The 27,264-nt window shown below is 39.4% G+C and overlaps 1 protein-coding gene across 1 annotated transcript in view; it reads right to left on the reverse strand.

The window, feature by feature from the left end:
• DCHS2 (dachsous cadherin-related 2) overlaps positions 1–27,264 on the reverse strand; it is a 306,411-nt gene that overhangs the window by 6,005 nt on the left and 273,142 nt on the right. Inside the window, exons 15-17 of the mRNA XM_065877536.1 lie at positions 22,751–22,962; positions 19,555–19,706; positions 2,649–2,779 (exon numbers count right to left, since the gene is read on the reverse strand). Coding sequence (XP_065733608.1) covers positions 2,649–2,779; positions 19,555–19,706; positions 22,751–22,962 — 495 coding nt within the window. The remainder of the gene's footprint in view (positions 1–2,648; positions 2,780–19,554; positions 19,707–22,750; positions 22,963–27,264) is intronic.

Below are 27,264 nucleotides of genomic sequence, written 5' to 3' on the forward strand. Positions count from 1 at the left end.
ATTAAAAGTCATCCTTTGAAATATTTTTCTTTAACAGTTCAATCCAAGCATTTTGATTTTAAGTCCAACACGATTTGCTATTTATTGGCATGATTTCTCATACAAGGCTCGTTATGAACTGAACAAAAACTCTGAAGAATTTATGAGCCCAATAAAAGTGAAAATTTACCAGTGAGTATGGAATTGAGGAAGTAGAGTATATTCAATTTTTATATTACACTTTTCATCATATGTTTATAACACAAGTCCAGCACCAAGAAACATTCTAAGCCACTTATTTGTACTATACAGTTTCTATATCAAAACCATATATTAATGGGGATGTGGGTGGGAAGAAGGTTATTACTCAAAACATTAATACAAAACATAAATTTATGAAAAGTAGGCAAGATTTAAATGAAAATATTTGGATGCTAAAGTTAGAAATAGATACTTAGTTTCTTATATTCATTTTTATAAAATTATTTCTTTTGAGTGGCACACACTGCTTCCTTCTCTTAAAATCTGACTCTCAAAATTATAAAGACTATAGAAAGTGTACATCATACTAGTGATGAAAACAGATATCTAATATTATTCACCAAAAAAAATCACAAATAGATGACATGGTAAATGTCTCACATGTCATATATGTTCTCTAGCCTAAACTGCGAAGACAGGGACTTTGTTTTGGAGCTGACAGGTATGGTGCAGGTGGAAAGAAGATGCCAAGGCATTCCGAATAGTTCCACTGTGTGGGAGACTCATAATTTTCATGTTTCAAATTTGAACATTCTTGACATGCACCAACCACACTTGACCCCTTTCGGTATGTTTTGATTTATACAGCTTGTTCTTGTGATATATTTATCTTGGGCACATTGTTGCATTTTGATTCCAGTGCATGTACTCTTACCTTCAGTAAAAGCTGGGAAAAATATATCCAACTGGTGAGAGGCGAAACTAGACAATTTTTTATTGGCAGAGTATTTTAGATTTTTAAAAATATTTGTAGGTATCCTTATATATAAAAATTTCTGGAATATAGCCCTCTGCAAGCAGTAATGTTTATAAGTTGTTTGGAAAGTGAACATAACAAAATGTTAAGCACATTTTAGGAAGAAGTTGGATATTAAGAGTAAAAGGAGAGAGGATAGTGAAGGGCCACTATTTGCAACTTCAACTATAAAAAGTTGGGTTGGTTTTACCAGTACAGCCATTGACCACAAACAACTTTGAGATCACAGACTATGGAGTCTTCATATAACCCAGAGACCCAAACAATTAAGGCTAATCAGAATATAATGTAAAACTTTGTATTTTCAACCTCTACCATTAATGTGGTAAAATTTTTCTGCAAATGTTAAAGTTTAGTTTACACTAGAGGAAATGATAACTCTGGGCAAGGAACATCCAACTCCCTTCACTTATTACTTGTCATTAGTGTACTGCAAATAAAACTGAGCAGAACCTTATGGGGCTTTCCTGGGACAGATTCTCCACCATGTTCTCCCCCTTTCTTTTGTGTGTAGAAAAATTTTAGTCAAAGAATAGATTTAGGGAATTCCCTGGTGGTCCAGTGGTTAGGACTCCATTCTTTCACTGCTGAGGGCCTGGGTTCAATTCCTGGTAGGGAAATTAAGATCCCACAAGCCTCGTGGCATGACCAAAAAATGAAAAAAATAAAAGAATAAATTTAATCAGAGAAGTGAGGAAATACAGAAACAAAAGAAAAGTAGTCAAACAGGACAAAATTATAATAGTTTAGTCATTAAGCATGGTCAAGGACCTTTAGCTCCTCCTCAAGGGCTATAGATAATATTCTGGGCTATATTCTTTGAGCTGTTTTGTAGATACTGAAACCTCTACCAGATCAAGAAGTTAACTATATGATGGCCAGGCTGTAGCCATGACACAAGCTGCCACAATTCTGAGAATCAGCCTTAAAGAAATGGGAACAAACCGACCCTGGAACTGAAGATTAACTGGGCTTAAAGCAATCAAGATGATGCTGATCAGATTACCACATGACAAATTTCAACTTAATCCTCAGAGTTGACTGTGCTTTTCTGCTCATAGCCCCCTCCCTCTGGCTACACACCCATGAAACTCCCCTTTAGAAGCTCTTGCCCCCTGATCAGCAGTGGGGAATTGGCCTTTGGACACAAGTATGTTTTCCCCTCCCAATTACTGGCCTCCTGAAAAAAATCAGCCTTTCCTTTCTACCAACACTTGCCTCTTGAGTTTGGCTTTCGAGAGGTGAACAGCCAGACCTGAGTTCAGCAACACAAAGACTAATAGAGTTATTAGTCTAAGAACATCACTGCCTCTCAGGGGAGCTTCATGGTGAGGAACGCAGTCAACAAAAGATGCTCTTCATAGAGATTTCACTTTTAAGCAATGTCCATACACATAAAGAAACTGTGTGGAATGGTGGTTTGACCTTGGGAAACCAGCCTCCTGCTGGTTTGAATGCAAATCCCAACTTTAATTTTTAACTTCTTTGATATTTAACTTCTGACCCTCCATTTTCTATTCTGTAAAATGAAGATAAAAACTATTTATGTTATGTGGTTGTTGAGGATTAGTACTTATATTTCACATAGCACCCAGGTGAAAAATGGTAGATGATATTATACAAGTTTGATATTTCAAATCACCACACTTACTTTCTGCAACTTCCACTGCTTCAGAGGGGAGAAAAGCCGGGGCGTTGTCATTTGTATCAGTCACTTGTATCTTGATCACAGTTGTACCAGAAAGCCTGGGTATACCTTTATCTGTGGCTTGTACAATCAAGCTGGTTTGCAAAAGAATCAAGGAATGTTATCCATCATTCAGAGAATAAGAAAACAACATAAATATGAAATATCCAGTTGAAAACTTAAAAATGAGCTGAATAGCTACTTCTATGTCTCCCCTGACTTTTCTAAATGGCATCATTTAAAATTTATTTCATAAGAATGGTAGCCTGAAATGTATTTGTTTTTGACACATTTAGGGAATCAAATCCAAAGACTAGGGGTTGTGAAGTATTTAAAACAGATGAACTCTCTCTAGGAGACCGACTATAAAATTCAGTCCTTTCTACTAAGAACAACCTAAAAAGTACAAACACCAGCACCTGTTTTTTAGATAAGGAGATTGCCTCCAGCCTGGACACATGGCCTGGGTACTGCTACATATTTCCATGTTACTGCACTAACAAAAGATAGAGCCACTAAAAGATTGCTTTGTATTATTTTTTTTTCAGATCTAAATTGCAAATCAGTCAAAATTGTAGAATTAAGAAAGAGAACTGCCATGAATAATACATGTGCAAAAGAGGCACTATTGACTAGGACTATAAAGAAGAGGTAAAAGTCCATGATTTGAAAGAATTTACACACAGTGATTCAATCTCTCTCAGATGATGGTACAACTCGCTACTCCAGCAACCAACTTAGAAACCTGATTAGTGTCTTCAACTTCTCCCTTTCTGTCACTAGTTATAAGTCTTATAGATTTTACCATCTGAATATGACTTGGATCAGTGTCCCCATCCATTTCACTCCTACCTTCAGAGCCTCAGATGGGCTGATCCACCATCTTGCTTTGCAGAAACTGAAAGGTTTCCCGGGACATGGGACTTTCAGGTTTTTTTTAAAACAGGACAGTCCTAGGCAAACTAGGACAAGTTGGTTATTGTAGCCTCATCCCCTCATCATCTTTACCTGGCATTCTGTGTATTCATTATACCTTTTCTCAACTGGAGTACTTGTTACTCATCAATCTGCCTACTGCAAGTCTCACCTGCTCCTCTTCATCCTCCACATTGCAACTCCTCAATTGCTCTATCAAAAATCCTGGTTTGAAAACCTGACTCCCTTATTTAAAACTTTTCCTTAGCTTTCCATGTCTACAAGAAGTAATACAGCGTTGTGCACATACACGACCTTCGATGACACAGCTTCTGCCTGGAATTCTGGTCCCTACACCATCTCTGTCTTTCAAAGCTCACATCTCTGTAAGATGTCACTGGCCTTTCATCTGATTTAGATGCCTCTTTCTCTACCCCATAGCACCCTGTACATTCTTCTACCATAGCAATCATCACCTTTTCTTCTTAATGATTTGTCTGCCTCTCCTATAAGTTCCTTAAGGGTAGATGTCTTGCCTTATTTGATTTTCTACAATATATTTTGAGCACTGGTTTCTCAAGATTTGCTCAAGATTATAAATGTATCAGATGACAGAGCCAGGATTCAAGCCCAGGTCTTGGTTGACTGGAAAGCTTGTGCTCTACTATATGATACTTTTCAATATGCCTCTTACTGTGTATATATCACACCCTAATGCATAATCATTAGCTTTTCACTCCCCTCTAAACACTATGAGTTCCAGGAGGGTAGCTGAGTAATAAAGTAAGCTGTCAATTGGAAGATGATCTTCATTTCAGAAGTGGAATTAGTCTTAGCCAGTTGGTGATACTATCTTTTAAGAAACGGAGACTTGGAAGTTGATACACTTCTACTTTATTTTCCATTATTAGCTTACCTGATAAGTGTTCTTTATCTTCCAACCTTAAATGTTTAAAATGATGTAAAATAACTATCAACTTTTTGTTGGTTTAAATTCCACTTAGTAGCAAATGATCACTACTTATCTATTGCTCATGAAGAACACAGGCTGCTTTCTACACTATTGAAGTTGGGACATCAGTAGAACAACTATTTACATTTCACATTTCTAGAGCATAGGAATAATTCCATGTAGAAAGTTAATTTTGTTAGCATGAATGTAAGTCAGGTACACATGGAAAAATTTTACTAAAAATAATCAACTCATCATGTTCTCTGCCCCTGCTGCCTGCCCCTCCCCAATGTCATACTAAAGTCTCAGCCAAGACATCAAAGTATGGCTCTGTTGATTCTTCCACTATAGCCATAACCACTCTTATTTTCACAGTATTATAACTTCAGGGGTTCCATGTAATGCCTATGTCAGGTTAAAAAAGCAAGATTCTTTGATATAGAGAGAAATATGATTCTGTTTCAAAACAAAAGGACAATTCAATGGTTTGAAGAACAAATGAAAAATTATGAAGGTAGATCCACTGAAATTCTACACATAACTTCTAAGGGACCTCAAGTTTTCTGTGATGGCTCCCTGGCAGGTTTTGTAAAACTCTTAGCTGGTCCAACTGGTTCCATGTTCCAGAACTGCTGCCCTGATTAGTGTATCAACAGAGACAATAAATGAAGCTGACCAGATAAAGACAGTCCCATTCTAGTTCAGAGCATAGTTCTCCTACTCTACCACTGATGGAAAGCTATTTCTTACTATGTTAAAGTTTAAATGAGACTTTGACCAGGCAGAATCTTTTCTGATTGCCTTAATATTTAAGATGGTGGTAGAGGACTTTTTCAAAACTCTCTCTCAACAATATATTAAAAGTATACCCAGAATTAAGTGTTCCTACTGAAATTCCAAGAGAAATAAAAATATCAGCCAAAATCATAACATCTCTGAAAGGAAGAGCTATGACTTCTGGTTATATCTACACACGTTTTATTTCCTCTTCCTCTAGACATTCTGCTGTAATGATGGCAAAAGAATTTAAAATAAGGTATATGTTGATAAGGTTAAAAAAGAAAATGTGAGAAGATATTAGTGAGTGGAGTGGGGGAGAAATTTAAACAAATTTCTGGAAAATGCAAGCAGATTGAGAAGTGGTTACAGATAAGTGGGCCAGAGAAAACCATAGATTAAAATGCATTCTGCATTTGTAAAGAGATAAGGATGCGTGAGAAACAGATTTGCCCTCATATAACCAAGGAGAAGCTCAAAACATGGCAAAGGGCAGAGTGAGATATCGAGCTAAAAATAGCTTAAAGATTCTTTTAAACTCAAAATCCAGAACAATCAAGTCCCCTTGCCCATTGCTTTTCACTCCCAGGCAACACAATGTCTGATGTTCATACTAAGAGTAAGTAATATTGAGGGACTGTCCCTGAAGAAATGAAATCCCCTCCCAAAGGGAAAAAAACTCTCTCTATATACTGTTATTTGTATGTTATCCTGCAAAGTAGTCAGGTTCTTCTCTGGTTCATCTGAAAGCCAAGTGTGCTGGTCAATGAGATCCACCCAGAGAAACTGACTTTACTATTGCCTCACATAGGACCAAGGATTGTTAGTTACTTACAGAAAGTCTCCCACATGAAAAAGAGAGTGTAAAATAGACAAAGGGAAGAAATAAACCCAAAGGATGCAGAAATCTTGACAGAGAAAAAGACAATGTTAAAACAATTCTAATTAATGTCCTTGGAGACAATAAAAAAGATAATGCATAAAACAAGAACAAGATGCTATAGAAAAGCTCAAAGATCAAGGAAGAGCTTTTGGAAATAAAAAATACAAAATATTCAAAAATTTTCAAACCAAAAAGTGAAAAAGAGAGTTTAGAAGGCTAAAATTAAGAAAATCTCCCAGAAAAATAAAACAACAACAACAAAAAAAACCCACACACAACAAGAAATGGAAAGTAGGGAATAAAACATCACTGACAAAGGATCAATCCTGGCAGTCTAACTCTTGACTGAATAGGATCCAGGAAAAAGAGGCAAGACAAAGTAAACAAATAAAACAAAACAATAAACAAAAGGGAGATAATTATCAGTGAAATAATACAAAAAACAGAAAAATTTATCCTCATTAAAGGAGCACACTAAGTACTCAGCACAAGGAAAGACCCACACCAAAGTACATAATGACAAAATGTCCAAACATTGTAGATAAAGAAAATAACCTGAGAATTTCCACAGAGGATGGAAAAAACAAATCATATACCAAACACAGAATTAGAATGGCATCAGATTTCTCAAGAGCAAAACTGAGTTTTAAAATATAACAGAAAAATGCCTTTAAAAATCTAAAAGAAATGTTCAACTTCTATATTATCCATTGCATAAATCACATGTGAGAGTAGAATAAAGGAATTTTCAGATGTGCAAGAACTCAGAGAATTTACTTCCTTGGCACCTTTTCCTACAAAACTACTGGAAGAGCAAAGTAAGAGAAAGACACGGGATCTGAAAATCATAGGCCCAATGTTGGAGAACAGTAAAACAAAGTCACAAGTCATGGGGTCCAGCTTTGCAGCAGGCTTAGGGAGCCACACTGTCCAGCTAGATCAGGAGGGCAGAAAGCAGTAGGACCGAGGTCTCCAAGGAACAGAGGACTTCACAGAATATTTGATATGAGAGGCATATCAGTGGAGAAAGATGAGTGGGCATGTCTGACAGAGCTAATGGAATATTTATAAGGAATTAAGTACATGGATATAGTACATCAGGTGAGCAAAACCCAAAGATAATCATTAATGCTAGGGATAAGGGGGAGGGTAAGGAAGGAAATATAATTATGCAGTATGACCTGGCTCTGAAGTAAACACCTGTATACTCATTTTATGTAAACACTGACTATTGATTAAATGAATAGTGCTATGAATACAAAGACAGAATTGGATGTAAGAAGGTAAAAATATTAAGCCTGAGAGACCTCCAAGATGGTGGAGGAGTAAGATGTGGAGATCACCTTCCTCCCCAGAAATACATTAGAAATACATCTACATGCAGAACAACTCCTACAGAACACCTACTGAATGCTGGCAGAAGACCTCAGACCTCCCAAAAGTCAAGAAACTCCCCACGTACGTGGGGAGGGCAAAAGAAAAAAGAAAAAACAGAGACAAAAGAATAAGGAGGGGACCTGCACCTCTGGGAGGGAGCTGTGAAGGAGGAAATGTTTCCACACACTAGGAAGCCCCTTAACTGGTGGAGATGGCGGGGTGGTGGCGGGGAAGCTTCGGAGCCACAGAGGAGAGCGCAGCAAAAGGGGTACGGAGGGCAAAGCAGAGAGATTCCCGCACAGAGGATGGGTGCCAACCAGCACTCACCAGCCTGAGAGGATTGTCTGCTCACCCGCTGGTGTAGGTGTGGGCTGGGAACTGAGGCTCAGGCTTCGGAGCTCAGACCCCATGGAGAGGACTGGGGTTGGCTGAATGAACACAGCCTGAATGGAGCTAGTGTGCCACAGTTCACAAGGAGGGAGTCCAGTTAAAAGTTTGGAAGTGCCTAAGAGTCAAGAGACCATTGTTTCAAGGTGTGCCAGGAGACGGGATTCCTACCCTGTCTGCCCACAGAAGGCAGAGCACTGCCTAAATGAACTCCAGAGGTGGGCACAAGCCGTGGCTATCAGCACAGACACCAGAAACAGGCTTGAAACACTAAGGCTGCTGCTGCTGCAGCCAACCAAAAATCCTGTGTGCAAGCACAGGTTGCTATCCACACCTCCCCTCCTGGTAGCCTGTGCAGCCCACCAGTGCCAGGGTCCCGTAATCTAGGGACAATTTCCCTGGGAGAACACACAGCATGTCTCAGGCTGTTGCAAAATCATGCTGGCCTCTGCCGACCCAGGCTCACCCTGCATTCCATACCCCTCCCTCCTGCCAGCCTGAGTAGCCAGAGCCCGCTAATCAGTCTCTCCTTTAACCCCATCCTTTCTGGGCTAAGAACAGATGCCAGAGGGTGACTTACATGCAGAGGCAGAGCCAAATCCAAAGCTGAACCCCAGTAGCTGTGCGAACAAGGAAGAGAAAGGGAAATTTCTCCCAGCAGCCTCAGGAGCAGCAGATTAAATCTCCACAATCAACTTGATGTACCCTGCATCTGTGGAATACCTGAATACACAATGAATTGTCCCAAAATTGAAGTGGTGGACTTTGGGAGCAATTGTAGACTTGGGGTTTGCTATATGCAATTGACTAGTTTCTGATTTTTATGCTTATCTTATATAATTTTTAGCACTTGTTATCATTGGTGGATTTATTTATTGGTTTGGGTGCTCTCTTCTTTTTTATTAGTTTTTATTTTAATAACATATTCTTTTATTTTTTGTTTTAATAACTTTATTTCATTTTATTTTATTACTTTTTTCCCTCCCTCTTCTTCGAACTGTGTGACTGACTGGGTCTTCATGCTCTGGCCAGGAGTCAGACCTGAGCCTTGGAGGTGGGAGAGCCGAGTTCAGGACATTGGGCCACCAAAGACCTCCCAGCCCCACATAATATCAATTGGCGAGCAAGCTCTGGTGCTGGACATACCATGCCAAACAACTAGTAAGACAGGAACACAGCCACACCCATTAGCAGAGAGGCTGCCTAAAATCATAATAAGGTCACAGACACCCCAAAACACACCACCAGCCATGGTCCTGCCCAACAGAAAGACAAGATCCAGACTCATCCACCAGAACATAGACACGAGTCACCTCCACCAGGAAGCCTACACAACTCACTGAACCAACCTTACAGACTGGGGGCAGACACCAAAAACAGCGTGAACTATGAACCTGCAGCCTGCAAAAAGGAGACCACAAACACAGTAAGTTAAGCAAAATGAAAAGACAGAAATACACAGCAGATGCAGGAGCAAAGTAAAAACTCACCAGACCAAACAAATGAAGAAGAAATAGGCAGTCTACCTGAAAAAGAATTCATAGAAATGAAAGTAAAGGTGATCCAAAATCTTGGAAATAGAATGGAGAAACTACAAGAAATGTTTAACACGGACATAGAACTAAAGAGCAAACAATGATGAATAACACAATAAATGAAATTTAAAATTCTCTAGAAGGAATCAATAGCAGAATAACTGAGGCAGAAGAATGAATAAGTGACCTGGAAGATAAAATAGTGGAAATAACTACCACAGAGCAGAATAAAGAAAAAAGAATAGAGGACACCCTCAGAGACCTCTGGGACAACTTAAACACACCAACATTCGAATTATAGGGGAGCCAGAAGAAGAAGAGAAAAAGAAAGGGACTGAGAAAATATTTGAAGAGATTATAGTTGAAAACTTCCCTAATATGAGAAAGGAAATAGTCAATCAAGTCCAGGAAGCACAGGGAATCCCATACAGGATAAATCCAAGGAGAAACATGCCAAGACACATATTAAACTATCAAAAATTAAATACGAAGAAAAAAAATATTAAAAGCAGCAAGGGAAAAGCAACAAATAACATACAAGAGAATCCCCATAAGGTTAACAGCTGATCTTTCAACAGAAACTCTGGGAGCCAGAAGGGAGTGGCAGGACATATTTAAAGTGATGAACGGGAAAAATCTACAGCCAAGATTATTCTACCCAGAAAGGACTTCATTCAGATTCAATAGAGAAATTAAAACCTTTACAGAGAAGCAGAAGTGAAGAGAAATCAGCACCACCAAACCATTTTAAAACAAATGCTAAAGGAACTTCTCCAGGCAGGAGACACAACAGAAGGAAAAGACCTACAATAACAAACCCCAAACAATTAAGAAAATGGTAATAGGAACATACATATCGATAATTACCTTAAATGTAAATGGATTAAATGCTCCAACCAGAAGACATAGACTGGCAGAATGGATACAAAACAAGACCTGTATATATGTTGTCTAAAAGAGACCCACTTCTGGGCTTCCCTGGTGGCGCAGTGGTTGAGAGTCTGCCTGCCAATGCAGGGGACACGGGTTTGAGCCCTGGTCTGGGAAGATCTCACATATCGCAGAGCAACTAGGCCTGTGAGCCACAATTACTGAGCCTGCGCATCTGGAGCCTGTGCTCCGCAAAAAGAGAGGCCGCAATAGTAAGAGGCCTGCACACCACAATGAAGAGTGGCCCCCACTTGCCGCGACTAGAGAAAGCCCTCACACAGAAATGAAGACCCAACACAGCCATAAATAAATAAATAAATAAAATTAAAAGAGACCCATTTCTAACCTAGGGACACATACAGAATGAAAGTGAGGGGATGGAAAAAGATATTCCATGTAAATGGAAATGAAAAGAAAGCTGGAGTAGCAACTCTCATATCAGACAAAATAGACATTAAAATAAATCTATTACAGGAGGCAAAGAAAAGCACTACATAATGATCAAGGGATCGATCCCAGAAGAAGATAAAACAATTGTAAGTATATATGCATCCAACATAGGAGCACCTCAATACATAAGGCAAATACTAACAGCCATAAAAAGGGGAGATCGACAGTAACACATTCATAGTAGGGGACTTTAACACCCCACTTTCACCAATGGACAGATCATTCAAAATGAAAATAAATAAGGAAACACAAGCTTTAAATGACACATTAAACAAGATGGACTTAATTGATATTTATAGGACACTCCATCCAAAAACAACAGAATACACTTTCTTCTCAAGTGCTCATGGAACATACTCCAGGATAGCACGTATCTTGGACCACAAATCAAGCCTGGGTAAATTTAAGAAAATTGAAATTGTATCAAGTATCTTTTCTGACCACAACACTATGAGACCAGATATCAATTACAGGAAAAAAACTCAAAAAATACAAACACGTGGAGGCTAAATGATACACTACTAAATAACCAAGAGATCACTGAAGTCATCAAAGAGGGAATCAAGAAACACCTAGAAGCAGGGCTTCCCTGGTGGCACAGTGGTTGAGAGTCCGCCTGCCAATGCAGGGGACACGGGTTCATACCCCAGTCCTGGAAGATCCCACATGTCGCGGAGCGGCTGGGCCCGTGAGCCATGGCCACTGAGCCTGCGCATCCAGAGCCTGTGCTCCACAAACGGGAAAGGCCACAACAGTGAGAGACCCACATACTGCAAAAAAAAAAAAAAAAAAGAAACACCTAGAAGCAAATGACAATGAAAACACGATGACCCCAAAACCTATGAGATGCAGCAAAAGCAATCTAAGAGGGAAGTTTAGAGCAATGTAATCCTACCTCAAGAAACAAGAAAAAACTCAAATAAGCAACCTAACTTTACACCTAAAGCAATTAGAGAAAGAAGAACAAAAAACCCCAAAGATAGTAGAAGGAAAGAAATCAGAAATATCAGATCAGAAATAAATGAAAAAGAAATGAAGGAAAAAATATCAAAGATCAATAAAAGTAAAAGCTGGTTCTTTGAGAAGGTAAACAAAATGATAAACCATTAGCCAGACTCATCAAGAAAAAAAGGGGCAAGAGTCAAATCAATAGAATTAGAAATGAAAAGCAGAAGTAACTAGTGACCCTGCAGAAATACAAAGGATCATGAGAGATTACTACAAGCAACTCTATGCCAATAAAATGGACAACCTGGAAGAAATGGACAAATTCTTAGAAAAGCACAGCCTTCTGAGACTGAACCAGGAAGAAATAGAAAATATAAAGAGACCAATCACAAGCACTGAAATTGAAACTGTGATTAAAAATCTTCCAGCAAACAAAAGTCCAGGACCAGATGGCTTGACAGGCAAATTCTACCAAATATTTAGAGAAGAGCTAACACCTATCCTTCTCAAACTCTTCCAAAATATAGCAGAGGGAGGAACACTCCCAAAATCATTCTACGAGGCCACCATCACCCAGATACCAAAACCAGAAAAAGATGTCACAAAGAAAGATAACTACAGGCCAATACCACTGATGAACATAGATGCAAAAATCATCAACAATACTAGCAAACAGAATCCAACAGCATATTAAAAGGATCACACACCATGATTAAGTGGGGTTTATCACAGATTCTTCAATATGCACAAATCAATGTGATACACCATACTAACAAATTGAAAGATAAAACCCGTAAGATATATATATATATGGAATCAGGAAAAAAATGGTTCTGAAGAACTTCAGGGCAGGACAGGCATAATGACACAGATGTAGAGAATGGACTTGAGGACACAGGGAAGGGGAAGGGGAAGCTGGGACGAAGTGAGAGAGTGACATGGACATATATACACTACCAAATGTAAAATAGATAGCTAGTGGGAAGCAGCTGCATAGCACAGGGTGATCAGCTCTGTGCTTTGTGACCACCTAGAGGCGTGGGATAGGGAGGATTGGAGGGAGACACAAGGGGGAGGAGATATGGGGATGTATGTATATGTATAGCTGATTCACTTTGTTACACAGCTGAAACTAGCACAACAATGTAAAGCAATTATACTCCAATAAAGATATTTTAAAAACAACCTATATGATAATCTCAATAGATACAGAAAAAGCTTTTGACATAATCCAACACCCACTTATGATAGACACTCTCCAGAAAGTGGGCACAGAGGGAACCTAATTCAATGTAATAAAGGCCATGTATGACAAACCCACAGCAAACATCATTCTCAATGGTATAAAACTGAAATCATTTCCTCTAAGATCAGGACAAAGACAAGATTGCCCACTCTCACCACTATTATTCAAAATAGGTTTGGAAGTTTTAGCCACAGCAATCAGAGAAGAAAAAGAAATAAATGGAATCCAAATCAGAAAAGAAGAAGCAAAGCTGTCACTGATTGCACATACATGATACTATACATAGAGAATCCTAAAGATGCTACCAGAAAACTACTAGAGCTAATCAATGAATTTAGTAAAGTTGCAGGATACAAAATTAATGCACAGAAATCTCTTGCATTCCTATACACTAATGATGAAAAACCCGAAAGAGAAATTAAGGAAACACTCCCATTTACCATTGCAGCAGAAAGAATAAAATACCTAGGAATAAACCTACCTAAGGAGACAAAAGACATGTATGCAGAAAACTATAAGACACTGATGTAAGAAATTAAAGATGATAAAAACAGATGGAGAGACATACCATGTTCTTGGATTGGAAGAATCAGCATTGTGAAAATGACTGTACTATTCAAAGCAATCTACAGATTCAATGCAATACCTATCAAATTACCAGTGGCATTTTTCATAGAACTAGAACTAAAAATTTCACAATTTTTATGGAAACACATAAGACCCCAAATATCCAAAGCAATCTTGAGAAAGAATAGCAGAGCTGGAGGAATCAGGCTCCCTGACTTCAGACTATACTGCAAAGCTACAGTAATCAAGACAGTATGGTACTGGCACAAAAACAGAAATATAGATCAATGAAACAGGATAGAAAGCCCAGAGATAAACCCATGCACATATGGTCACCTTATTTTTGATAAAGGGGGCAAGAATATACAATGGAGAAAAGACAGCCTCTTCAATTAGTGGTGCTGGGAAAACTGGATAGCTACATGTAAAAGAATGAAATTAGAACACTCCCTGACACCATACACAAAAATAAACTCAAAATGGATTAAAGACCTAAATGTGAGGCCAGACACTATAAAACTCTTAGAGGAAAACATAGGCAGAACACTCTATGACCTAAATCACAGCAAGACCCACCTCCTAGAGAAATGGAAATAAAAACAAAAATAAACAAATGGGACCTAATGAAACTTCAAAGCTTTTGCACATAAAAGGAAACCATAAACAAGATGAAAAGACAACCCTCAGAATGGGAGAAAATATTTGCTAATGAAGCAACTGACAAAGGATTAATCTCCAAAATATACAAGCAGCTCTTGCAATTCAATATCACCAAACAAACAACCCAATCCAAAAATGGGCAGAAGACCTAAACAGACATTTCTCCAAAGAAGATATACAGATTTCCAACAAACACATGAAAGAATGCTCAACATCACTAATCATTAGAGAAATGCAAATCAAAACTACAATGATGTATCACCTCACGCCTTTCAGAATAGCCATCATCAAAAATCTACAAACCATAAATGCTGGAGAGGGTGTGGAGAAAAGGGAACACTCTTGCACTGTTGGTGGGAATGTAAAGTGATACAGCCACTATGGAGAACAGTATGGCAGTTCCTTAAGAATGTAAAAATAGAACTACCATACAACCCAGCAATCCCACTACTGGGCATATACCCTGAGAAGACCATAATTCAAAAAGAGTCATATATCACAATGTTCATTGAAGCACTATTTACAGTTGCCAGGACATGGAACTAACTTAAGTGTCTGTCGACAGATGAGTGGATAAAGAAGATGTGGCACATATATACAGTGGAATATTACTCAGCCATTAAAAAGAAAGGGAATTGTGTTATTTGTAGTGAGGTGGATGGACCTAGAGTCTGTCATACATAGTGAAGTAAGTCAGAAAGAGAAAGACAAATACCGTATACTAACACACGTATATGGAATCTAAAAAAAAAAAAAAAGGTTCTGAAGAACCTAGGGACAGGACAAGGATAAAGATGTAGATGTAGAGAATGGACTTGAGGACATGGGGAGGGGGAAGGGCAAGCTGGGACAAAGTGAGAGAATGATATTGACATATATACAGTCCCAAATGTAAAATAGCTAGTGGGAATCATCCGCAGGGCACTGGGAGATCAGCTCGGTGCTTTGTGACCAGACGGGTGGGACAGGAAGGGTGGGAGGGAGACACAAGAGGGAGTAGATATGGGGATATATGTATGGGTATAGCTGATTCACTTTGTTATACAGCAGAAACTAGCACAACAATGTAAAGCAATTATGCTCCAATAAAGATGTTAAAAAGAAAATATCATCACAGCAAAGCAAAAAAATATGATATTGTTCTATGTATTTGTCTCTACTGTTGATTGGTATGTAAAAGTTTATGGCTACTGTACACTGCCTGTATTAGTTCTTTTATCATAAAATGTCCCTCTTTCTCTAATTTAAAAAAAAAAGAAAATCAATCTGTTAACTGGAGTTTTAAGTTAACTTCACTGTTTTATATTAATTAACCTGCAAATACAACAGTGTGTACTTTATCTTTTTAGGAAACAATTTGGGAGAAGTATATTCCTTGCAAACTTTTTACATTAAGGAGTACTTTTGCAGATTCCAATCCAAACAAATTCTGAAAGCTTATTCTTTCGTGCAGTCAACCTTTCCTCTTGGTTTCCACGAAACCCCCTTTTCTAGGTTCTGTTCTGATGTTTGTAGCTGCTTTTGCTCTGTCTGGCCCCCAAGTGGTGATAATCCCCCAAATTCTCATTTCACATAGTGTCCTAGGTAATTCCATTTTACACATTTTCCCTGGATGAAGCCCAAGTCTAAATCCTGAATGAAGATCTCTTTCCTGAGCTCCAGATCATTATTTTTAATTGCCAAAGGAGTATCTTTACTATTGCTCTTGCACTGGCCCTTCAAACTCAAAATGCCCAGAAAAAAAATCCCAATCCCAATCTATTCTTCTTCCCGCCTTTCCTATGTGGAAATTTCAGAAGCATTTTCTATCTCTTTCCTTGTTGAATAAATTCAACTGATCACCATGTTCCTATGGACTCCGTATCTGAGTCAACTAGTAAGTATGTCCCCTCCTCCCATCCTCACAGCTTCATCCACATAATAGATCTTTGTCAGCTGTTGTCTAGCTTAACTGGTCTGTCTGATGCTGGTTCTCTGTCTTTCAAGACATCCATTACCAGATGTCCTTAAAAATAAAGATCTTAGCATGCACTCAACTGCTTACACTTTTATATAGCCTACAGAATAGAGTACAATTTCCAGTATATGGCATATAAATTTCTCAAAAATGTGCCTGTGACCTACCAGACTCTGTTTTTGTTGTTGCTTTGTTTCGTTTTTCACATCACTGACTGAGATCTTTCCTCCAGTTTTATTCAGATATAATTGATACATAGCACTGTATAAGTTTAAGGTGTACAGCAGAATTTGACTTACATATATTGTGAAATCATTACCACAATAAGTTTAGTTAACATCCATCATTTCGCATAGATGCAAAAAAAACCCACGAAAACTACATTTCCCCTTGTGATGGGAACCCTAAGAACCTACTGTCTTAACAACTTTCCTGTATATCTTACAGCAGTGTTAGCCATAGTCATCATGTTGTACATTACATCCCCAGTACTTATCTTATTGGAAGTTTGTACATTTTGACTATCTTCCTCCTATTCCTCCACACCCCCAGCCTCTTTTTTATAATCCCACACTCAAGTGCTTCTCAGGTGCACTGTACCACTTGTTATTTCCAAAGATACCAAACACTTTCACGTGTCCATGTCCTTCCTAATGCTTCTTGCCTGGAAAGCCTTTATTCCATTTTCCATGGGGACTCAACAGACTGAGGTTCCAATCCCAGCCCTGCTGCTTATGAGTCATGTATTTTGGAAAAGACAATTAACATTTCAGCCCATTTCCTACCTTGTATATATAACTGCTTTTTATTTTTTCTCTCACAGTCATGAGTGTTCAATGGAGTGTATGAATTTAGCATTGCTCCTGGCAATAACTGCTCTTTGACCTTGAATATTTATGCTACAGAAAGTGAATTTTTAAACATTTAAATTTGCCTAGGGCTTTTTTGTTTCTCATTTTTATTTAAAGTCCCTGAAAAGACTAACTAAATCTTGGCCCTAAAGTCTTATAAGACTTACATGAATATCGATTACCAACTTAAGCAGGGATAAATCTCACCCCATCAATTATAACTCAAGCAGTGGAGAACAGTGATTCAAATCCCACCTCTGCATGCTCACAACTAGACATGTGTTATTTCACAACTGTGAGTTGGAACTTATTTTATATTACTATTTTAAGTTTCTAAAGTGTTTTTTCTGTTTTGTTTTTGTAAACATACAGATATATACTCTAAAGATTCATTCACATGATACGGTAAGAAGCCCTACTATGACCATTCACACAGGCAAGAATCTCAGTTCTACATTTACTGGCTGCCTATTCCTGGCAAAAGACTTTACATCTCTGAATTTCAGTTTCCTCACTCTGTAGATCTTAAGTCTGTTATGAGAATTCAACCGGTAAAACAGGTGCTCCATAAATGGCACGCATTATGATTATTACTATGCATCCTGCCATGGGTTATCAGGGCACTCGATTTTCGAGTTCCCTGAAAACAAGAACTGTTTCATGTGTCTTTATATTCCCAGTCTCATGCTTGGTAAATAGTTTATAAAATTCAGAAATATCAGTCAGACAGAACTAAAGAACTAATTTTTCATCGTCTGTCCACTGAGTTTTCCTATATGTGGCTTAATATGAGAACTAAAAATTATTTAATGCATTTATATTGAGTAGAATCACAACTGACAATATCTTCCTCCCCCTTATTTTATACTGTAAAAGAGAGGGCTGGAATTGGGAATATCTTCCTGTGTCAGACAAAATAGCGAAATTCAAAAGTTAAAAACAAAAGTTAAATGCTAAATGACAACTTTTCCAAAACATTCACTAAAGGTATAGCAGGCTGGGGAAAATCCTCCTATTTTTCTCACTGCCTTAAATATCAGGAAAAGCACTAAAAAGGCAGAGAAGCCACAAGGGGGGAGGGAAGGGGGAAAACCTGGAGAGGCAGGGGGTTCAAAATGTTCCCTTGCCTCGGTGACAGTGGAGACTGTGTGTGTGTGTGTGTGTGTGTGTGTGTGTGTGTGTGAGCATGAGTGTGGTTGCCTCTGAGTCTCTCTGTGGCAGTGTGTGCAGATTTCATCTTCTCTCAGTTCCTGCTTCTCCCAGCTTAAATTCATGAGGAATTAGAGAGGGGCGCTTTTAAATATTGGGACCAATTTAAATATTGGAAATGGGAACGTTGAAACTGTGACTCAAATAGGAAAATGCTGAAAGGAGTTAAATTTAATTGTTAATTATGTTCCATTGAATAAGAACATTGTAACAGAAAGTCATTGCAATCAGGAAATGCTTAGTTCCTGGAACATAGCAGACCTTCAAGAATCTCTGAATTTGTAATCACTCAGGTGGCAACTAGGCTGAGATTTACCTGCAGTCATCTATGGAGAGAAAAATAAAGCTTTACACTTAAAATTACTATAGATGCAATGTAGCAGGAATAGGTTATAACATATTTATACAATTGATTTTAATATATTTATATAGTAAGTATCATGACAATTGATTACACTAAAATAATCCTGAAAAAATTATACTAGTTAACACAGGGTAAGGTCTTAAACTAAACTTTTAAAATACCTTTGAAGTAATATTTTGAAATATATTAAACAAAAAGAACTAAACACTTAATCAAACGTTTAGAGTTGGGAAGTTTTTCAGAGTTAAATTAATCCAGTCCACCCAGCAACAGATCCCATTTTAATTGGCTCTTGCTACTCAACCACAGGACTACACTGCACTTTCTTCATATAACATGTAAGTAGTCTGGCCTAGGAGAATATTGACACTCAGGTATCTTGTATTCCTGTTTTTTCCCTCAATAGAAGGTCTGCTCTGTAGCTTGTAGGGCGGAAACAGTGTGATTTGTCATTAGAACACCTGGCAGTGAGACCATGATTAACAGTTAAATGGTTCTGTAACCCTGAGTGAGACACTGCATGTCCCTTGTCTCATTAGTGAGTAAGAAAAGGCCTAATTGAACTTCCCTGGAGGTGACCGTGAGGATTAAAAGAAACACTGTCTGTGCATGGTCTTTCAGAAGAACATACAAATACAAGGCAGACTGAAATGCATGATAAGGAAGTCAAGCGTCTCTTTGACCCCAGGCTTCCCAAGTGACCACTTCCCCAGAGACAAATAAGGTTCCAAGTTTCTTAGGTTTTCTTCCCGAAGTCGTCCAACTTTATGGGTGTGCTTTTACTCAAAGAGGCCTGCAGGGTAAGCACTGTGGGGCAACAAAGCAGAATAGCCGGTCAAACGGATCTGAGTCTTGGACAAACCTGTAGGCTCTGGTGTACTCATAATCCAGAACTGCACTTGCTGTTAGCACACCGCTCAGTTTGTCCATCTGGAACGCTTGTACTTGGTTGCTGGAGAGAATAGAATACTCTATGAAGCCGTTTGTCCCACTGTCCTGGTCTGTGGCAAAAACCTGTGAGGAAGAAACTCCTCCGTTAGGTAAGGATTGAATCTGCAGAATGGGTTAAGCCTGTTTTTCAGAGAAATGCATTATGAAAGAATCACATGGTCAAACACACTTTAAAGACAATGACCAAAGGAATATTAGCCATGGCTGAAGCTTACATTTATATTAAAGTAGATAATGGGTGAGAAGACTATTCTGAAGATTCTTTGAAAGGATTTCCAAGTAATTTTCAGTAGGAGTACTGCATGCTTTGTGCTAAATGAAACAAAACCTAGATTTAGTGCTAACAAAGTTAGGTCCTGGTGATTTATTTGATGAGTTGTCCAAGTACTAGCGTTGAAGATAAAACAAAAGTTCTGCATCACTCTCCATGGAGATATATTATTTAGTCTGCTTTACATTTTAATCACAAACTAATTCTATTAGTGGATTCAAGATCTTGTTTAAGAACAAGCTGACAGATTAATTTCTTTCTATTTATTTTTAAAAATATTTATTTATTTATGTATTTGCCTGTGCTGGGTCTTAGTTGCGGCATGCAGGATCTTTTAGTTGTGGCATGCGGGATCTTTAATTGTGGCATGCAATCTCTTAGTTGTGGCATGCGGGATCTAGTTCTCTGACTAGGGGTCAAACCCAGGCCCCCTGCATTGGGAGAATGAAGTCTTAGCCACTGGACTACCAGGGAAGTCCCTCTTTCTATTTTTTTTTATCTTCTAGGCCCCTCAGCCTTGGCCTGAGCTCCCATCACCTGTCATCTCTCTCCTGGGTGACTGTACTAATATCCTGGTGGGTTTTTGCTTGTAACTCCCTTTCTTTTCAATCTATCCTTCACACTGCTGCCAGAGTTCTCAGGGGATCCAGAACCTCATCAAGACCTCATCAGGAGGGCACACACCAGCTATTTGGTACAGAAAGGCAGCAACAGACAGTTCCCTTCAAGATCACAAGAAAGAGAAACTTATCTGCATACCAGCAGAATAAAGTCCATCATGCCCCCTAGGCCGTACACTTAAATGAGTTACAGAGAGTAGGCCTCCCAGGAGGCGTATCAGTTAGGGTCTTTGGATGCCAGCAACACAAATCCACTATGGACAACTTCATCAGGAAAGAAACAGCAGAAAGACAGTGCCCAGGTGAAGCACAAGAACCTGAACAGCTCTAAGGCACAGCTTCTTTGAGCTGTTGCCATCAAGACGAATCAGCTCTAATATGTCTCTGTCTGGTGTCCTACCACTCAAGATTCAAATTCCAGGGAGAGAAAGTCTCTATGGGACCGAGGCAGTTGACAGCACCTTGTGGCAGGGTGGGGTCGGGGGGAGGTCACCACTTTGACCGACAGTCCCATCAAGACTGCATCTGGCTGAGGAGGGTCAGTTCCTAAAGGGAGTTTGTGGGGCTGCAACCAAAAGGAGGGTGCGTAGGCAGTGTGGTAGCAAAAAGCAAGAACTCCAGAGCCTTCTACATTCCTGTCTATCTGAACAGGATACAGGCAAATGGCAGTTCTAGTTTCCTGGAAACTAAATGATCTAAAAATACGAAGAACAAAGTTCCTTGTATCCGTCTCTGACTGGGCCTTCTCGAAGGTTTTATCACCTGAACGACTGGCAAGTCAGGCTGTCTTCCTGTCAGGTGTACATGGGCTTTAATGGGACCCTCACATTCACATATGCCACATGAGTGGTCTACCTCTGTCCAGGTGAGCAGGTGCGACAAAGCGTGATGCACCAGCGCCCCAGGGAGGAGTCCTCTGTGACCAAGCAGGCCCCGCAGTGGCGCTGGAGGCATCCATGATCCCCGCTGAACAGGCATCACTGGGGGTGCAGGGGCTGAACAAGAGAACGCCTTTACCTCCTCACCTTCCTCTCAAGCATCTCTGTCATGGCTAGAGTAAAGGTGCAGCACTTCTGGAACAGGCTGGAACCTGGAGCAATTAGGCTCCAATCACACAAAATAAATGGGCAGAAATAATGTAGGAAATCCCGGGAATCCTGGACCATGTGGGGAGCACAGAGCTAAAACTCCAAGACAGCTGAGCCTCTACTGGTCTTGTTTGCACCGTCAGAGGCGAACGTGTGCATCTGAACTGGGCAGGAATCAAAGGAAAGTGTCTCTATATGTTCAGATGAAGGTAGCTGCACAGTAACCTAGGGGATCACCTGAATCCCTGCCCCCATCTACCACAGAGAGAAAGTCATGCGGTGCTGGGTCATGGGAGTGGGGTTACAGAGGCCAAAGGGAATGTCCCACTAGGTTGCTGACTGTCAGGATGGGGGTTTATACCCATTTCCTGTGCAGATTCCCAAGAGCCTGTAGGTGTTGTAATGTCCAGGTTCTTGAATTCAAAACATAGGTTCAACCTTGAAGGGAAAGGTGAAAATGGGCACCAGTCCCCGAAGCAGGTAGAGTCTATCAAGGATGGGTGGGTTTGGAGCCTGAACAAGAAGACTGCCATGTGAACAGACCCTCTTTTTTCAGAGCATGGGGCTTTGTCCCAAGATAGGGCTGGACTTGAAACAGCAGATCTATGACTTTCACATGAGACACCTGCAAACCCAAACCAAGGGCCCTTTCCATGTGTCTGTGCTGCCGCCATGCTCATCTGGCTGCAGCTCCACCTGGCAAATGCCTGCTCACCCTTTAAGACTGAGTGCAAACCTCATTCTTCATGAAGACTGACACTCTCCTCCAGGAACAGGCTGTGCCTCCTCTTTTCTCTCATGACATTCAACATACACTTCTATTATAACATTAGTAATTTGCATTTAAATTGTATACTTAGTCTTCTGACTTCCCCACTGAATTGTACACATGTGTAAGGTGAGCTGCTTTTTGTGCCCCTCTAGATTCCCTGCTAGTGTTCTACGGGGGCCCTAGAGAAAGCAGGTGGGTCTAACCGAGCACGAAATGGATGGGGGAAGGAGAGTGAGCTCAGAAACTCCAGACTTCCTTCAACCTAAAGTTCCATCCAGTGCATCAAATATTGTATATGCCAAGGAAAGATTTAAAATTTAATTCACACTCCCCCACACACAACACATTTCTGTTACCTGTATGATGTGAGCATTGTAGAACTGGCCCTCAGACACTGATACTTGGTAAATGCTTTGCCCAAAGCATGGTGGATGATCGTTCACATCTTGGATGAAGACTGCTACTTTGCTGTAGGCTCTATGCTCCCTACTTTCAGCTAAAACGATGAGCTGAACTTCATTTCTGACTTCAAAATCCAGATACTTGGGTTCTTGCACAGTGAGTTCTCCTAGTTTTATTTCCAGAGAGAAAAAAAAAAAAAAAAGAAAGGAAAATTATTTTATTTATTTTTTATTTTTCGGTACACGGTCTCCTCACTGTTGTGGCCTCTCCCGTTGCGGAGGACAGGCTCCAGATGCACAGGCTCAGTGGCCATGGCTCACAGGCCCAGCCGCTCCACGGCATGTGGGATCTTCCCGGACTGGGGCACGAACCTGTGTCTCCTGCATCGGCAGGCAGACTCTCAACAACTGTGCCACCAGGGAAGCCCAGAAAATTATTTTATTTAAAAAGTCTCAAATCACCTTTGACACATATGCTCACACACTTACCTGTCCCTCAACTCCTGCCACTGGCTGGGCCCCCTTTCCTAGTGCCCGGGGTCGTTGTGAAAAAAGGTGAGAACAGGCAGACATTTACACAGTTCAGACATGTAGGAGGGAAAGAAGCCATGAGTATCTGAAATCTGGGCGCTTTCTCTTAAGTCATCTTTCCGTCTCCATATTTAGCCCATGTCTGCAAAGTCCACCTTTCAAACATCTCCTGAATCCACCCTCTCCATTTCCCTGCTGCTGCCCTCCTCCAAGCCACCAGCATTTCCCACCTTGTCCCCTGTGTTAGTCTACTTAATTGGCCTCCCCACTCAACCAGTTCCCATTCTGAATTAAATAATAAAAACCAATACTGTGACTGTCCTGCATAAAACCCTTGATTGGCTTCCACAGCAATTAAGATGAAGTTCAGCATTTTTAGCCTCCCCAGGACCACCTGCTCCAGCCTCTCCCACCTGAGAAATCTCATTCTTCTCTTTCTCCCCTTTGCTCTGTCTGCTCTGGCTGTAAGACTCATACATGTTCTGTTCCTCAAACGCTCACTTCAGAGTTGTCCTGCAGGCTTTTCCATCCACCTGGAATTGTCCCCACTTCTGTACATCCTCAGGGTTCTTTCCAGACCACCCAGCCCTGTACCATCACCACGTCTGCCCCCAACAGACTCTCCAAAAGTGCCTGCAGGGCCTTTGCTCACCTATTTCTGCCAAGTTATTCCTCTTGGCTTAGAAGATTCACAAGGTGAGGATGGTTATCTCTTACATCACCATCTCCCAAATCCCTAGCTCAGGGTCTGGCACATGGAAGCACACAATAATATTTGTTACACCCCCAGGTAACAAGTAGAACCAGGTGAGGGAAACTGAGCCTTGAGGTTTATGCCCTACACAGGTTTTTCCCCAGACTAAGAAAATTCCTCCCCTGATAGAATTCCCTTCTCTAGTTTCTACTGTTTTGTTTCTTCCCTTTTGTAATTAAATTTCTTACTGAATTGATTGTTATTATTATTCCACTGTCATGATTTACTTAGCTCTCAATGTCAGAAATTCCATCGAGTGGAGTCTGCTGAAGTGCGTACTGATTTGGAGTTTGAGAAACCAGAAACCAAGCCTAAACCCTAGCCCTGGCTGCTTCATTTAGGTAAAGCACCTAGCTCCCCCACTATGAAGCTTGTGACCTGTAGTAAGTGACTCAGCTTCTGTCGAGCTGAGTCTCATCTTCTGTAAAACGGGGATATGAATAATGGCTCCATAGGGTTGCTGGGAGAGTGACACAGTGCATGTGTCTCTCACGCCCTCCATCAGCAGATACAGATTTAATATCTGTATAAGCTCTGAATGTAGAAGGAGAACATTTAATAGCTATGGACTATTAAAATTTGCTCTTCTGGTGAAAGAACCTGTACAGTTTCTGGAAATATGACCTGGAAGCCACAGTTCTGATTGCTCTATCTGAACCAGTTCCCCTAGAGAACCAACGTAGGCCAAGGAAACTTCAGGCTATCATGTACCCACCTGGATGCTAATAGTAATCATATCCTGTTCTAATAAGTCTAACTTTGGCATTGAGTGTTTTGGGGGGATTTTATTGCTTCTGTTATTAAGAAAAAATAAATATTTATATACTATATGAAGAACTCACTATACTGCCAAATTTAAAACTTCATAAATTCACTTTCACTTATTGTCATCAGATTTAGTTGTCAATTCAGAAAACCAAATTACTTTTACAAACCATGGTCTGATGTTACCAAAACCCCTCTTAGCAAATTTAGAGTAGATTTAAGGATTGGCAGCTGAAGAATCATTAAAATGCATGCTGATGAGCTGCTAATGAAAGAATATGGTTTTTAAGAAGTCTCTGTGGAACAAGAGCTGAGCAGAGAAGCCCCAGTCTAGGTGGACCCAAAGCTCTCATCTGGAGCTCTGTCTCCACCAAACAGGGCATTCAGCTTGCTACCATGTTCTGTTACTCTTAGTAAAGAAAAATAAAGTTGAAACACAACACTAAATTGCCAGTGTCACTTAGTAGAAAGTGTGCCAACTACAGTGCAGATCAAAGTGGATTTTCTAATAAAAGGCTTGTGTTTAGGCTTTGATAATTGGAATTTTGCACTTGGAATGGATCTGCAGTTCTAATGCTTTCCTTGCTTGGTTTTTATTTTTGACATAATAATTGGCACATGCTGTGAAAGTTGTGCAAATAGAAAAGACAATAACCAGTCTGTGAGATGATTCAAGGCTGGCACACCTACTAGATCCACAATTCGCCTTGGATGATCTATGTATATTTTTCTCAGAGACATCGAGGATTTACTGTCACCAGTGAGATGAAAGTATTACTGGGCTCTGTCTAATATATGGGCAGAAGTCCATGCTTTCTTTAGACTAACAGGCTCACAAATACCAACTTTTTGTTCATTCTTGTATGTTAGCATGCCAGTTATTTAATAACTTGAGAAGAAAATTGTAGTAATATTTTCCTTCTGATATATGGACTTGTATAGCTTTTGTCCAAGTTTTAAGTACACATCAAAATGAGATTTAGATTCTTCAAATACTCAATGTTTGATAGCATAAGTGAGTTACTTCAGTCAATTACAAACTGTGCACACATATATGTATATGCCCAAAGCAGAACGTGATAAACATTTATGTTATCCAAAAGCTTTTAAACTCTCTGCTCTAAAGCTACATCCTTGAAACACTGAAAGTTTGATCATTTTGTTTTATGTTAATCTACCAAATAATGGAATGAAAACCACCATCTGTTATTTACATAGACAATGTTAGTCAAATAGTCAAGCTCCAAAATTCCTTCTGGTTTAAACAGTGAGTAGTAGATGTTTTTAAGTTATAGTGACAAGAAGTTTAGATGCAAAAGTAAACCTGTGGTTTGTGACTATGGAACAGGGCACACTCGGGCACAACTGGACAGAAAACACAGTTCTTATCAGAGAGCCATCTAATCATAACTTACTAAACCAATAACTAATAAAATGGTTTTCTCGCATTTTACCCTGAAGAAAAGTGACTGCAACATTAGAGATCAAGTTTACTGATTTGTCATACATACCAGTTTTCTATTTTAACTGGCTTATGTTTTAAAAAAATATACATTGATAAAACCTATGTTAGATGCCTTTAGACACAAATTTAATGATTATGTGTCAGGAAAGATGAATTTAATATCATAATTAAAGATTCTTAGAAATGTTTCTTGACAAAAGTATGGTAAACTACAGACTGGAACAACCCTCATCATAAAAACAACTAAAATGCTTGATAAATTGTGAGTGTGTGTGTGTGTTTGTTGAAATGCATTACTGAGTTGCTACAGTAGTAAGGAATCCTCAGAGGAAAAAAAAATTAAATGAAAACAGTCATTCAGGGAGGCAAGCAAGCACTAAAAGCTTGTTTTTGTTCTAAGGGTTTTTAACATAACCTCTTCCTTGAGATTCACTTCTGATAACGGCACAGGGTGTGGAAAACAAGGGAAGAAGCCTGAACCCACAAAAGGTGAAAGATCCAATAGGAAAACCAAAATAAAGCTGTAAACCTAAAGGCTACATATGTTCCAAATTAGTGGTCAATATTAAAAAAAAAATTAAAAATGAATGCACAGAAACTTGCTTTTCTTGACCTTGATGTCAGATGAAAGAGAGAAAAAATCTCTGCTGAGAATTCATTAGCTTAAGCCTGAATTTATGGTAGCTATACTATATATATATATATATATATATATATATATATATATATATATATATATATATAATTCCCCAAAATTAATGTAAGCCATTACATCAGCTTTGCTTGATGAGCGTCTAGGTGATTTGCAGAATCAAAAACACATCCTTCCTTTAGGGAAAAAATTCAACCCAGGCTTCAAAGAATCCTCAAAGAAAAAGTTTCCAGGACAATGGAGTAGCTTATAGTTAACAAGCACAAAAATCACAGAGAAGCAATGCATCATGAATGACAGCC

This window comes from Phocoena phocoena, chromosome 5 (genome assembly GCF_963924675.1).
Source record: "Phocoena phocoena chromosome 5, mPhoPho1.1, whole genome shotgun sequence".
In the NCBI taxonomy this organism is placed as follows: domain Eukaryota; kingdom Metazoa; phylum Chordata; class Mammalia; order Artiodactyla; family Phocoenidae; genus Phocoena; species Phocoena phocoena.